At 47.0% G+C, this 13,993-nt stretch overlaps 1 protein-coding gene and 1 long non-coding RNA gene across 4 annotated transcripts in view; one reads left to right on the forward strand and one right to left on the reverse strand.

Annotated features, from left to right (window-relative positions):
- Positions 1-273: 273 nt before the first annotated feature.
- Positions 274-8,675, reverse strand: TGIF1 (TGFB induced factor homeobox 1). Of its 2 annotated transcripts, none has more exons than XM_047827908.1 (4): positions 8,658-8,675; positions 7,804-8,127; positions 2,156-2,382; positions 274-1,352 (listed from the first exon to the last, which is right to left on the reverse strand). In XM_047827908.1, exons 2-4 carry the CDS (start codon positions 7,817-7,819, stop codon positions 777-779), a joined length of 819 nt encoding a protein of 272 aa, XP_047683864.1. In that variant the 5' UTR covers positions 7,820-8,127; positions 8,658-8,675; the 3' UTR covers positions 274-776. The 2 variants fall into 2 exon arrangements, with proteins under 2 accessions (XP_047683864.1, XP_047683863.1); XM_047827907.1 differs by lacking the exon at positions 8,658-8,675 and adding an exon at positions 8,239-8,598.
- A 1,580-nt stretch (positions 8,676-10,255) lies between these two features.
- Positions 10,256-13,993, forward strand: part of LOC125149162 (uncharacterized) — a 135,695-nt gene continuing 131,957 nt past the window's right edge. For both annotated transcript variants that reach the window (XR_007145826.1, XR_007145825.1), the window contains exons 1-2: positions 10,256-10,418; positions 11,116-11,181. This is a non-coding gene — a long non-coding RNA (uncharacterized LOC125149162). The remainder of the gene's footprint in view (positions 10,419-11,115; positions 11,182-13,993) is intronic.

Genomic DNA, 13,993 nt, shown 5'->3' on the forward strand with positions numbered 1-13,993 from the left:
ATTTAGTGGTTAGCTAAGCACCGATGGAATGATTCATTTCAATTTGTCATTCAGTTTTAAGTAAAGATTTAAGGGCCTGCTTATAGCTCCTATCAAGAGTAAATATCACACATCCTGTTTATACATACTAGCTTGTTGTCCACGGTTCTTCAAAGAGCTGGTGACACCCCCTAAGTCACACTCCACCCTACCCCCAACTTCCTGCTCATTGGGTGCTACATTCCTATTCCTTTTTAAGTGCCTCCTCAATAAAATACTCTGCATTACAGTAAATTTTAAAGAAAATATTTTATTATGTCATGAAAAAAAGGTATCAATCAACTAGATTCATACTTGTTTGAAAAAAACTGAAGATTTATTAATTAGACAGTATGTGGGCATCCTGTTCCTCGTGGGAATGAGAAGATGCTATAGGTTCTCTAAGTATTGCACAGTCTGGGGAAAAAAAAAACCAACAAAAAAAGGGAAGGGGGGAAAGAGAGAGAGAGAGAGAGAGAGAGAGGGAAAAATCACATGATCTTGGGAACCATCTCACATTATGAATAATCTACCAAGAAACATTTAAAAAAGAAAACCCTTTGTTTCTACAGTAGCTTTGAGTTTATAGTTCTTGGAATGACTGTATTCCATTGAAGACATCTCAGTAACAGGAAGCTTCACTTTAGCAATCCCATGTGCAAATATTAATAAAAAAATATATAAAATAATGCAGTTCATCTCTTGCCATCACCCCGACAATCATAACATTTGTGAAAATTGTTTTGCTTGAAAAAGGGTTAAGCTGTAAGTTTAGCCTGAAGCTCCATCTCTGCAGCCCGTTTGAGTGCAACATCCACTAGAAGCTGAAATCCACTAAAATCCTGGTTGAGGTCCGGTGGAGTAGGGGGAGGAGTGTTGAAAAGACCACTCTGTGTATTTGTACTTGGTCCAGATTTACACGTGTCCTCTGGGTACATGAGGGAGGTGTCTGTAAAGCTGCTGGCTGCTATCTGCTGTATATCTGTGTTTTGTCCCACACCAACTGGCTGGCAGAGAGAGAAAGGCACGTCCTTCAATGCAGTCACAGTGGTATGACAAATCACTGATGGGCGAGCCAATATTGATCCTGGGGATGATGACTTGGGGGACAGTGGTCTCCCCAGGGCTGGGTTTGGTCCAGCTGAACAGGAATGAAACGGGCTCTCCTCTAGAGCTGGTATGAAGTTTTTGATGCCCATTGCTGACTCCACAGAGCTCGCTTCAGAAATCTTGGCCCCACGGCGGGAAATTGTGAACTGATTTGGATCTTTGCCATCTTTCCTCAGCATGTCTGGGAGGAGCCTGCGGCGGGCGTTGATGAACCAGTTACAGACCTGAAATCATACAGGTACGCTTTAACACTCAGCAAACGTGTTCTGAGAACCTTCTGCGGGATGCCTAATTGATCTCTCTCTTTGCATTAAAGAAGGCGTGAAAAGGCTTAAATCGGAACTTCCAAAGTTACTTCAAGGTATTTGAGCTCAGCCAAGAAAGAGAGCTGCTTCCTGCCATAAACCTCTTCCTTTTCTAATACAAATTCCCTTTTTCATCTCATCATCCTTAAGCCTTTTCAGGAGGAAGAAAAGGATAAAAATTCTCAAATGTCTGAAAATGATTTTAGGGAGAGAAGCTTACCCTTTAACGCTCCCCCAGAACTAACCTATTACCTACTGCCCCAGCATTTAAGTTAATCAACTACAGGAAAACTTTTCCTGTATGAAAAGAGCCACTCCTCCCAGTTACTGATTTTTCCCAGTTCAAATGACTGTGTCAACAGGCATAACATGAATTACCTCACTGAAGTCTGTCCTTGTTTAAATATCAAACCAGTTTCCTGGGCAATAGAGGCAGATTTAACCTCCTCTTTATGTTTGCTGCATAAAAGAAGGCTCTTTTAGGCATTAAAGGAAATGTTGTTTGACAGATGACTGTCAAGTGGTTTCTGTTTCTCTAAATAGCCAGTTATTAGCTTTCAGCACTATAAAGTTTATAAGAAAAAAGATATTCCTTCCTTTTTTTTTTTTCTTTTTCAGTGGGGAGGCATTTCATGATTTGATATACAGGAATGCTATAAAATGCCTTTGGAAAGGAAAAGAGACAACCCATGTGCATACACTTCCTGTTCTTTTTTCCTTACCTGTAGTGTAGACAGGTGTGTTTGTTGGGACAGTAATGCTTTTTCTTGCTCCGAGGGATAGGCGTTGTATCTGTGCTCATACAGCCAATCACGGAGAATCTGAACAGACTCTTTGGGCAGGTTGCCTCTGCGCCTTCTCTTGCCTGCACCAGCAGAAGAAGAAAGGTCCAGGGGGATGTCCATGTTGTCATCATCCTCCGTCTCACTGCCGGACGCTACCACAACACCTGGTAAAGGATAAAGGTCAGCCATCAACCGCTTTTCTCGGGGGAGCACCTACGGCAAAAGCTTATCTCTTGACCATTGAGTGCGTAACCATGTTTTCTCAGCTGCCAAGAGCCAAGTACAGGACCAGTGTCTTCCGTCTGGAAATTTCTGAGCACATGGCAAAGCCTCGAGCGTAATTTGACTAGTGGCACATTACAGATTCTCCACCAATTGTTAGATGCCCTTTCATACGCACTTTCCTGTAGAATTTAACTTTTTACATTCCTTTGGAATGATGCTCAGAAAAGTCTAGTGCAGCAGAGACAGAGCTGCGCTCAAAGTGAATAGTCTGTCACACACGAAACAGGAAAGGTGTTAGAGCAGATGGAATGTGTCTAGCCACCTTCTCTGAGGTCATTGCTAACTTAGGAAAAACAATCCAAGTGTCCTAATGTACATTTTAAATGCTATTCTTCCTCCTTCGTCCATTGAAGATTTGAAATAAAAAGGCAGAGTCATGCATTTTTTCCATGCCTATGAGGGGAAAAAAAAAAAAAAAATCACACACAACCCATTGGTATTCTAAAGGCAAAATACATTTAACATTTTCTGCAAACTCCATGGTCATTTCTTTTTCATTGCTACCTACATTTCTTCAAAACTTAGGCACCTACTTTTCATGGACAGCATTGGTCAACCTTTTACTAAATACAACCAATCACTGAAGTTTTCAGTTTCGTTACACAAAAATATTTTTCTACTACTAGTACTTGAGTAAGAGGTCAAAAGATACCTCAGACTGATTACATTTTTAAATTCCTATAAATTTCAACTGGCAGTTTAATCGGAATCTAGAATACTAGATACCAATAAGTAGAGTTCAGTCTTAAATTATTACATGACAAAGAAACTGGAATACGTAATCCCCAGAGGAAACTCCCTTTGTAAGTACTTTAATCCTACCAGAAATTTTAAGAATTCACAAGCCATAGAGAATATTTACATCACATATGATAGACTGGGGTCAACAAAAATTCAGATCTGGCCCTTAACATTTAAACATAATTTTGAACTTCGAAACCACAACTGGCAATTCTGAATGACTGAGAACTCTGTTTTGAAAACAATCTAGAATTTTTAAAATGTAAAAGCATACCATGCTTGGAAATACCAGTATTTCTATATAAAGAAAATTAAAATAACACGAAATGGAAAGGTACGCATTCTTGACTTTGTAGAGGCAACTCAAGAGTGGTTTGCCCTGATAAAAAATAAAAACAATGTTCCCCATAGTGATAACCCACTTGATGCATTAAAAAAATTTTTTTTAACCCATCCTTTTAAAGCATTTGAACACTCAAAAAGCTACTCATTCAAAGATTTGTTTATGAGCTGGCGCACAGTTAATTGAGTCTGACTTGGTGACACATTTTTAGTTTTGGACTGCAGGGGGCAGACCGTACTGGAGGGAGTATCCACAGAAAACGCAGGAACCTTCCAAAGACAAAGTAAAGCAAGTTCTAACAAAAGAGTAGGATGATCTTGCAAATTCACTTTAGCTCAAGGCTTAACAAACGGCTATCAATAAAACACACAAGAATCCTAAATTTTAACCGCAGGGTATTTGATGTCCCCCTTCCCAGAAGAAGAAACTGCTTAAAAAAAAAAAAAGGTTTACAAAAAAAAAAAAGAGGCACATTTAAAACTGAAACTGCTTTCACTGTGAAGATGAGAGACTTTTAAACCCTTTATTGAAATTTGGGTAAAGAGCTACTAATAAGAAAAAAACCTTAAGAAATTATAAATGAGTTCCTGTTTTACATTTACTTTGATAAATAAAGCAATCTAACTTTTTAAAAATGTGTCAAGTAATTGAATGACTAAGGCAAATTTAAATAAAGCAATTTGTTTCAACTCTTCAACGTCTGAAAAGCCAGACATTCTTCTGGAGGCTATAATCCCCCTCCCCCGCTTTTAAACTAGAAAAAGTGTGAAAATTTGCTCATTGAACAGTGGTGAATTCCCAACTGTAAGTTGGTAATAACAAAGAGTTTGAGACAAACAAACAAAAAAAAAAACCCTGAAGCCTGCCCTTTGATCTGCTTGTTTAGTTTGACAAGAAGCCTGATCTTTCAGAATAGGTTAGTGACACACAAAAGCAGGTTTCAGTTAAGCAACGCTAAACTGCAGTGCAACTTTACTCTGTTCTCAGTTCATTTAAATAAATGAATGCCAGGCCTCTGGACCTCTTAACAAATATTTCCAATATGTGCACAAAAGCTGAAGTAACAGGAAGTTAAGACTTCAGCTCCTTGGCCACACCAGCTGATATTTCACGGCAACAAACCACGTTTGCTGCTGTCAGGACTGTTTTCATTAAAACTCTCCCTCCGGATTGTGGCTCAGCTTGGAAAAACAAAAAGACTTTTCCACGTTACTCATTTCCTATTGTAACAGAGCTTTTGAAAAGTTTCCCGGTTACCGCCTGTTTCCAAAGGTCCTGCTCTGCTTACACTTTAAAAAATGTGGTGGTGGGGGAGGGAGATCACAAGCCTCTTTTACTCCATCCACATACAAGGAAATGTTTAGAAAGCCACAAGATGGCCTATGGATCCCACAGCTCTAAAAATCAATCTTTTCTTATTAGGAACTGGGGGTGGGGGGTGGCGAGGGAAGGTCAGAGACACAGTGGTTGTGAAGTTGGACTTTTAAAAATATCTAGAAGAGGCTAGAGAAGAATCTACAAATAGGAATAATCGAAGGAGAAGTTCAAGCGAACAATTAGAAAAAGGAAACCTAACCTAACAAGTTTCCTGATCAGAGTATCTCAGGAGATGCCGCAGCAATCGTGGTTAACACCCCAGGCACAGACTCCAAGGTGCGCTAGGCTGGACCCAGCCAGCAGTAAGCAATTCTAAAGCAAGAATTCCAAATTGTCAGGAACCAGGTGCAAAAAGACGTCGGGGATTTTCCTCACGGAATCGCCTTTGCTTGTTCTAAAGCTATTTGCTGGGTGAGAAGATCTTTCTGGCACCCTCAGCTTTCTAAAGACGAGATACTATTATCACCAACCAGGACGAAATCCCCGGCTCTGCGATGGAGTTTAAGGTGCTTTTGTTTTCAAGAAAACTTGAAAAGATTTTCACAGACTTTTCTAAGAGACTGCAGTCCAACTCCACGAGCCAGGCGGGGCAGATTTCTTCCCGGGTCCTGGCTGAGCAGACCGGGAACGCGGGCCCCCTCCGAGGTCGTTTTAGGAAGGGGGCGGGGAGGCAGGACGGAGGAGGACCAGAGGAGAGGGAGGAGCCCGGGAGGGAGGATAGCCAGGGAGCTTTTGTTCTTGCGAGTTCCGCAGCCCCAGCTGAAATCGGCCCCTCCAACTGTACAACCTGAGGGCTTCAGGAGTTTCAGATTACAAGAAGAAACTTAGAAGCGCGGCCGTGAACCCCAACATTCTGAGGGGTCTGCCCGCCCCCCCTAGGGTTTGCCGGGAAAACCTAAAAAGGGAAAGAAACCGGGCAATCTCAGCAGTCTCGGCTCCCCCGCACGAGCTCGGAACCAGTCGCAAAGTTTCCCCTCCAACACGTCACCTTTCATTGTTTCCGTGAGCCGGCGCTCAGGAGCAGGACCGTGCGCCCCCGGGACCGCTGACCCCTAATATTCCCAGCCCGCGGCCGGAGAGTCCCAGCCTCGTTTATCTGCTGGGGGGCGGGGGGAGGGGGGAAGACCCGGAGGCATCCGAAGGGGGCTCCGGGGGTGGGGGGACGAGGAGCGCGGGGGCAGAGTACCCGAGGGGGCGCCTCGGGGAGGACCCGCCAGGCTGCTGAACACCTTCCCCACCCGAGCCCGAACAATGGGGGGAGCCCGCCCCCGGCGGAAGCCCAGCTTTGCTTTCGGCTCACAAGAACGACTTTTCCAAAACAAAACCCCCAAGTGACTCCCGTCAGTTCCACTGGGAGAGGGAGAACGCCTTCCAATAGGGATCTAGACCCGTCAGTCCTTGTTGAGGTGACACAGCCTTCCAGACACCACTTTGGGCGCTCCCCGCACGCGTTTCTTACCGAGCCCGGTTAAACGTCCGAGCCTCTAAGCCCCCACGTTCTCACTGTCCCCCGGAGAGGGGACGCTGGGTGTCCTACCCCCAAATACTGACTGCCCTGGGTTTTGACCTTCGCTTTTACTCTCGCTGGGAGCGCACGGGTTGGGAAGCTCCGCGCGTTGGGAAGCCACCGGCCCAGCATGAAAGGTACACAACACCAAGATGAAAACGTGGCCCAGGGCACCCTCCCGGGTTGAAGGCCGCCCCATCAACAATACCGGGTTTTCACTATATCCGCTGGACTGGTCTGAAAGAATGTGGAGTTACAAAAACTCGGGGACGCTCCTGGGCATGCGCAGCAGCGCCCCCCCCCCCCCCCCCAACCCACCCCCGCGCTGGCTTCCCTGAGCGATTAACTTCTGTTTTGAACCACTCCACATAAATCACAACAGAAAAGCCAACTCTGGCTCACCACGGAACGTTCGGGGTACCTCCCAGCCAGGGACCCAAAAGTTAACTTCAAAGGGGAGTTAACATTCTTTGACCTTTCGGGGCGGTGGGTTGTTTTTTTTCTTTCTTTCTGTGTATTTTGTTTTTAAACCAGACTGACGGCAAGTTTTAGTTGTAACGCTTCCAGGACGCTTCGTGGAAACAATGACAGACTCACTCTGTGCACTTACAACCAAGCCTGCTTGTCACACTTGGACTCGTTCTGACCACACGCCGCTTTAAGCTGTTTGCCCTCAGTCCTAACTCTTCATCTCGCCCCAAATTCATCGTGGGAAAACTTTTAGAGGCTGGGAGTTTTTACAAGTCTAGCTTTCCAAAGCTACCGATACCCGAGGGCGGTTTGGGGGCCAGAGGCGCATTCTTTCGATTGTGAAAACACCCCATCCCCAGCGAAGATTGTGCCGGGGCCCAGCTGGGAGGGAGTGGGGGCCCGGGAGCCCAACTTTCAGACAAAGGCGCCGCCGCTCGGTGGTCCCGACTGCCCCGGGTCCAGCCCGGGAGAATCGGGGCGGGGGTCCCCCCGACCTGGGCCCACAGCCCCGCTCGCAAGAGCCAGCGAGAAGCCACGCGGCTGCTCCGCGGAGCGTGGGGTGGCGGCTGAGACAATGAAACTTGGAGGCGCACAAACAAGGCGCTGAGCGTGTTTCTTGACAACGTGCCAGCAGCGTGGAGAGGCCCGTCTCCCCACAACAGCCCCTCGTGTTGTGTCTAGAAGGAAAACAGCAACTGCCATTTCAGACGCAGCCTCAACAAAGAGAACGGCCGCGGTTTCTGCCTGAGAGCCCCGGGCTGAAAAGTCCACCAAGTCACTCTCGCCCCAAGCCTGGCGGGGCCCCGCGAGCACGTTTCCCCGGACCCGCGCCCGTGGCGCGCACAGCCCGTGGAGTCTTACCTTTCTTGCTTTTCATTCTGGAGCTTCCCTTCCAGCGCTAGGCGATGATGGGGTCTCGAGGGGCCAAGAGCGGGGGTGGAGGGGGCAAGCGATTGTCCTCCTTCCCCGCAGACTCTCCCCTAACTTATAGGACGCGCTCAGCCGTTATTGCTAATCAAGGCGCTCGGATCCCAGGCGCTCGCTCCTTGGGTGGAATTCAAGTGACACTTGGGCTTCCTCCTGCCGGGATCTTCTGGCAGTCGTCCGGGGGCTCTCCTTCGCCCAACTCGCTCCCCTCCCCACTCGTCTCCTTTGTTCCCCGCTCCTGCTCGGCGTACCTCGGCGCTGTCAGAGTGAGAGAGGCAAAGAGGGAAGGTACAGGAGGTCCTGCCTCCGCCCCCAGCCGCCCGCCCCGTCCCCCGCCCGCCCCGCTGCTCCTCCGCCCCTCCCCCGCACCTTCCAGGCAGGGAGGCCGGCACCGAGCGCCCCGGCCGCGCTGCCTCACTCCGCGCCTGGCTAGCCGCTGTCACCCGTCCCTCGTGGGGGCTGCTGAGCCCAGAAACCCGATCCTTCCTCCCTGCCGCGCGCACGCCGCCCGCATCCCTCGCTCGGCGGCGGCGGCTGCACCAGCCTAATGCCCGGGTTTCTCCTTTGGGCCTTTCTTCCTTGGGCTGGCGAGGGTGCGTTTGGTTAGGAAATTGCAACAGATGGAAAAATGCTGCCCCCTCCTCCACCCCAGGGAAGAAAAGCCTTCCCTCTCGTTTTTGACAGCTGCCCCAAACTCCACCGTCCCTCTCTAGCCGCAAGGAGAAGACAGCTGCTTCTGATTCAAGGGGCGGGGCACCGTAGGAAAAGTATTCAGGACAAGAACCAACTTCTTCCAGAATGCGCGGCTGCCATTGACACGCGGGCGCGGCGCGTCGCACCCTGCTCCTCCCGGAGCTCTTCCTCCAACAGCGACGGCGGGGTGGGGGAGGAGAGTGAGACACAGACACCCCAGGCGAATGTCTGTTACCCCGGGCTAAAGCTGCGAGTTCCGGAATGGATTGCAAGGCAGTTTCAAAATCTAACACGTTGCGGACAGACACTTGTCATGCTCACATGCTCTTTAAAAGTCTCAGCCTGGGGACTGCCCGGGCGCGCGCCCGCCTGGCTGCAAATCGGCCTGAAACCCCCACCCTCCGACCCCGGCAGTGCCGCCTTTAAGGGAAGGGGGCGACCACACTGGGGCTGCTCATATGTTTCGGTAAACAGTCTACTTTTAGGACTTAAACCCTGTTAGGGGACTCTTTCTCCCCTCGGGTAATTTCAAACAGAAACTAGCCATTGAGCAAACACATGTTCCTGTTAGTTTATTTTGGTTGAGACTTAGGACTCCAACAGGAGTTCCTTGATGAGATTACCCTTTTAAAAGACCAGATGCTGTTTGGCTGATTTCAAGAAACGCCTGCCCCCTCCCCGCCCTCTCCACTGGGTCTAGTTTTCGCGTGTGTGTCCCGTTGTTTTGAAGTAAACGAACTGTCGCATGCCTCTCTAAGACTTTCCCCATCACTTAAAAAAAAAAACAACAAACACCCAAACCGTAAATAAACCTAGTAGAGACGTCAGCGCCTGAGTCTGCCTCCAGTTTCGGCTCTGTGCTGTTTTTGTTTTGTAACCTCGATGGAGAAGCCGGCAGGAAAAGCTCCGTGGAAATAAGGTTAAACCCGAGAAGGGCTGAGGCGGCCAAACGATGACTAACTAGACTTTGGAGCCTCTGTTTCAGGATCACACTGAAAATTAAAGCCAGCCTCCCACCCACTCGCCCTCCCAAAAAAAAGACACCCCCGCCTCGAGAGTGAATTAAGGCCAGAGTTTACAAAGCTTGGGTGGTTTTACCAATTACAGGACTTAAAATGAATAAACAAGGAAAAAAGCGTCATTCTAAGAAGGCAGCAACCTTATGACTTTTTTTTTTTCTTCTGTGGTTTGCCGACTGCTCAGCACCTATGAGAACACACATCTAAAACGGCAGAGGGGGGGGAAACGTGGTCCTAGGGGAAACCACCAGCCTGGAAGCTAGTCTGCAACTTGCTGGAGCGCAGTTCCTTCCCTGGGCCTGGCTGGAGATGAATCAGCTGCTGCGCCCGAGTGCGGGACAGATGTGGGGCGGGGAGCGAGCGGGAGGCCGCCCGTTAGAGGGCCGCGGCGTCCTAGCATTTGAAGGATTGTTTGTTGCTGGGATTGGTGGCTCGGATCCGTTGGTGAACTGGAGAGGAGGGAGGAGAGACGCAGGGAGGAGGAGTCGGGGGCCGGCCGACGCTGCGACTCCGCGGTCTGAGTGGCAGGAGCCTCGTCTGGAAGCGGGCGGTTACTGGGGAGACGCTTTGTTTGCTAACTTCGAAAGCTGCTTCGGCTGCCTCGGCGGCTTTCGAAGCCACTCAACAAAACACGCCTTCGGGTCGGCTTAACCCTCCCCCTGCCCGCTTACAGAAGCCCGGCACAAAAATGTTTCCGTCTGCGTGCTTATCCTTGGCCACGCGGTGGCTCTCATTAGGTACACAAAGGTATCTTTTTCCTCGTCGAAGTGAACTTGGCTAATTACTGCGATTCTCAGGCAACCGGGATGGAAACCGAGAGTTGAAGCGACTTTATAGGTAGAAAGCAGACTTTACAGGGGGAGGGGGAGGGGCGGGGAGAATTAAAAGCCTCTTTCAAATTGCGAAGAGGAAAAAAAAGCCGAACTTTAAACTCTCTTGCTGGAGGTCCGGCTTGATCCGGCCAATGCTCACCTTTTGCTCGAACGAATCCTATCAAAACTGTTATTAAATCTGGAGAGATGCTCCCAAGAGGAACACGGGCACCATTCCGTGTGAGGGCTCTCCAGTGGATTCTCCGACCTCCATCCCCACCCCCAACCCCACCCCCATGGCCTGTCTCAAACTTGTTTGGGGCTTTGGATTGTTGTTGCATTCTGGGAAGAAAGTGCCTGGAGTCTGCATAACACAGGGAAGAAAAACAGCCCAAAAAAGTGGGCTCGGAAAAACCAGCAATTGCTTAGGATATTTTTTGTTTATTTGCTTTTCTCAAGGTGGAAAAACAAGTTTCAATTCTGGCTCTGTCAGTCCCTTTATGTCCCAGGCAGGGCCTCTCCATAAAACTGTTCCAATGACTTTTGAGTTTCCTTTCAGTGCTAAAAGAAATGATATGGATTCGCTTTTGCTGCCTATTATTTGCTGAATTCATATTCATGTTAAATTGGAAAATTATGTGAGTAAAAGTGAGAAAGTGCTTTCGTGCTGGAGAAGGCTGCCGATAAACATTTTTCACCATTATTTATTTTTTTCCCTCCAGGCACACATAGTTCCATTTGGTGTCATCTTTTGAAGCTGCCTCAAGGCCAAGAAAAGACAGAGTTGTGTAAGTTAAGTTACTCTTCACAGCCTGCAAACCCTTCAAAGGCAAAAACTCAGAAACTTAGAAAGGTAAATAAGCCAGGAAAGTGTGTCAATGTGTGCAGTTAATTTTTATATCCATACGAGGTCTATCAAGCTATCAGAGAAGTATTTACTTCATTCATCTACTGAACAGCCATTGATGGAGCACAGTTTCCCTCCAGCAAGAATGGCGTCTCACAGTTGCTGGACCCCTTTTGCTTCTAGTCTCTGGGGAGCAGATACTTTTATGAAGTATGCACACTGCAGGGCTCCAAACACCACGCTATAATCATCTTTTCACATCTCAGGTCAGAGGGTCTTGGGCTGCTTAGGGAGAAGTTGGCCATTGTCTTTTCAAGGCCCTGGGTTACAACCATCTTGTGGTGATTTTATCTATCAGGATTTCTCTCCTCGCCTCAGTTACATGAATAATGTAAAACTGTGCTACTACTTTTGTTTGTTATCACTTTTCTCCCGGGCACTTCCTTTCTCAGTCTTTTCCCCTCTCTAGTCCAGTCCTCATTGCTCACTACCTACAGGGGGTTTGGAATCAAGGGGGCAGAGCAAAAAGATTATTTGTGGAACACAGCTTCCCCCCCCCCCCTTTATTCTCAACAGCATGGATCTGTATTGTGCTTTCCAGTTTATGAAACACTTTTTTTTTAAGTTTATTTTTTTGAGAGAGAGAGAGCGAGCTGGGGAGGGACAGAGAGAGAGAGAGAGGGAGAGAGAGAATCTCAAGCAGGCTCTGCACTGTCAGCACAGAGCCTGATGTGGGGCTCGAACTCATGAACTGCTAGATCATGACCTGAACCGAAACCAAGAATGGGACACTCAACCGGCTGAGCCACCCAGGTACCCCAGAACACTTATTTAAATTATCTCGCTTAATACGTGAACTCTAAGTGGGTTATTTTTTACCCCTTAAAGTCAAGTAACAATATAACAGAACTGAAAGGTATAAAACCAACTGTTGGACATAGATTATTTGGCTTTAAATCAGGTGATCTCTGTCATTCTTTGGAGGGGTGAAAAGCAGAGACTGACTAACCACAGATTACACACCAGGGCCTCCTGAATGGGGGTGGGGAGGGGGTAGTGGTGGGGGGGGTGGCTCTAAAATCCCCCTCTTCTCTGAAATCTATCTGTAGTTTTGCAAGCGGCTGTCTTCCAACCTGCCTGCTTTTTGTACTTTTCTTCCCCTTTCCCCATTTTTAAATTAAAAAAAAAAAAAAGTTATTCTCAAAAATTCAGTAAGAAAGCCATACAAAGTGAAACATGAAAGCTCTCTTACTTGTCCCCTTCACTTCCCCTAGGCACACATGTGTGGTGCGCACACTGTTACTTTTTGTTTTCAAGTCCCCTCCGCTGTGCCTGGGCCCACTCCACTCTGCCATAAGTCTCGCTGTTTTTCACCAGTCAAAATTTGGCTTAAATGTCACCTCAGAGAAGTCTTCTGTGACCGCTTGACCTGAATTTAGGTTCCCCCCCACCCCCACCATCTAGTTCAGGGTTTCTCAACCACAGCCCTATTAATATTTGGGGTTGGATAATTCTTTGTTGTGGGGGCTGTCCTGTGCATTGTTAAGCAGCATCCCTGGCTGCTAACCAACACTTGCCTGTAACACCCTCCGCACCAAGTTGTGACAAATAAAAACATCTCTAGACATTGCCAGATGTCCTCTAGAGGGGATGGAAATGGTGTGGAGGAAGGGAGGAGGCAGGGATTGCCGCCGGTTGAGAACCACACCACAGATCTATGCTCAACTGTTTCTTTGTTTCTTGCATAGCCACAATTTTTAATTATTTTGCTTATTTGACTATTAACTTGTTTATTTTCCTCTGATTCCCCTACTAAACTGTATGCTTATTATTAAATCTTCATGCACTGAGCACAATGCTTCACACATCATAGGTACCCAATAAATATTTATTAAACAAAATAATGCATGAAAATGAGGCTCTAAGGGGGTGCACCTGGCTGGCTCAGTCAGTAGAGCATGTGACTCCTGATCTCAGGGTAGTGAGTTCAAGGAAGGAAGGAAGGAAAAAGAAAAAAATTGAGACTGTAAGAATCATTAATAAAAAGAATACAATCATTTATTATATATAGCATGCCAGGGAATATGCAAGCACTTCACCTATTTAGTCTTATTTATTACTGAAAACAATCTTAAGACGTATTCCTTGTTATTACCCCATCTGACAGAGGAAGTTGTTGGAGTCTGGGGAAATGACATAATTTGTCCTGTCATTCTGACCCCCGGTCAATGATCCAAACAATAATGATATTCTGCAATGTTTTTTTCATTTATGTAACAATTTGTTTAGTGATGAGTATTTAAATAATTTCTAATTTGTGACTGGTTAGTCAAATTATATTTGAAATATAAAAGCTATAAAAAGGTAGTCCAATTATATTTGAAATATTTAGCAATTGAGAGAACATGTGCATCATCCAATTCGAAGGAACTCCTCCTGATTGTAAACTCCTGTGTCTCAGCAGAATGTCAGCTTGTGTACAGATCTTTTGGGGCTTGAGTCCCTTTGTAGGAGTCCCTGGGAGGTGGTATGGCTGGCTCAAAGGTATGTGCATTCAAAATTTTCATAGATATTGCCAAATTAGCCCTCCAAATCATCTTCCCTATTTAAAATCCCACCAAAGGGATGTGAGAAAACTTTTCTTTATGCCCTCACTAACACTGCATATTATTAATCAATTTCATATTTGTCAATCACCTAGGCAAATAAATGGCACCTAATTTTTATAAGGTTTACATTTCTTTGAGAAAGTG

This window comes from Prionailurus viverrinus, chromosome D3 (genome assembly GCF_022837055.1).
Source record: "Prionailurus viverrinus isolate Anna chromosome D3, UM_Priviv_1.0, whole genome shotgun sequence".
Classification (NCBI taxonomy): Eukaryota; Metazoa; Chordata; class Mammalia; order Carnivora; family Felidae; genus Prionailurus; species Prionailurus viverrinus.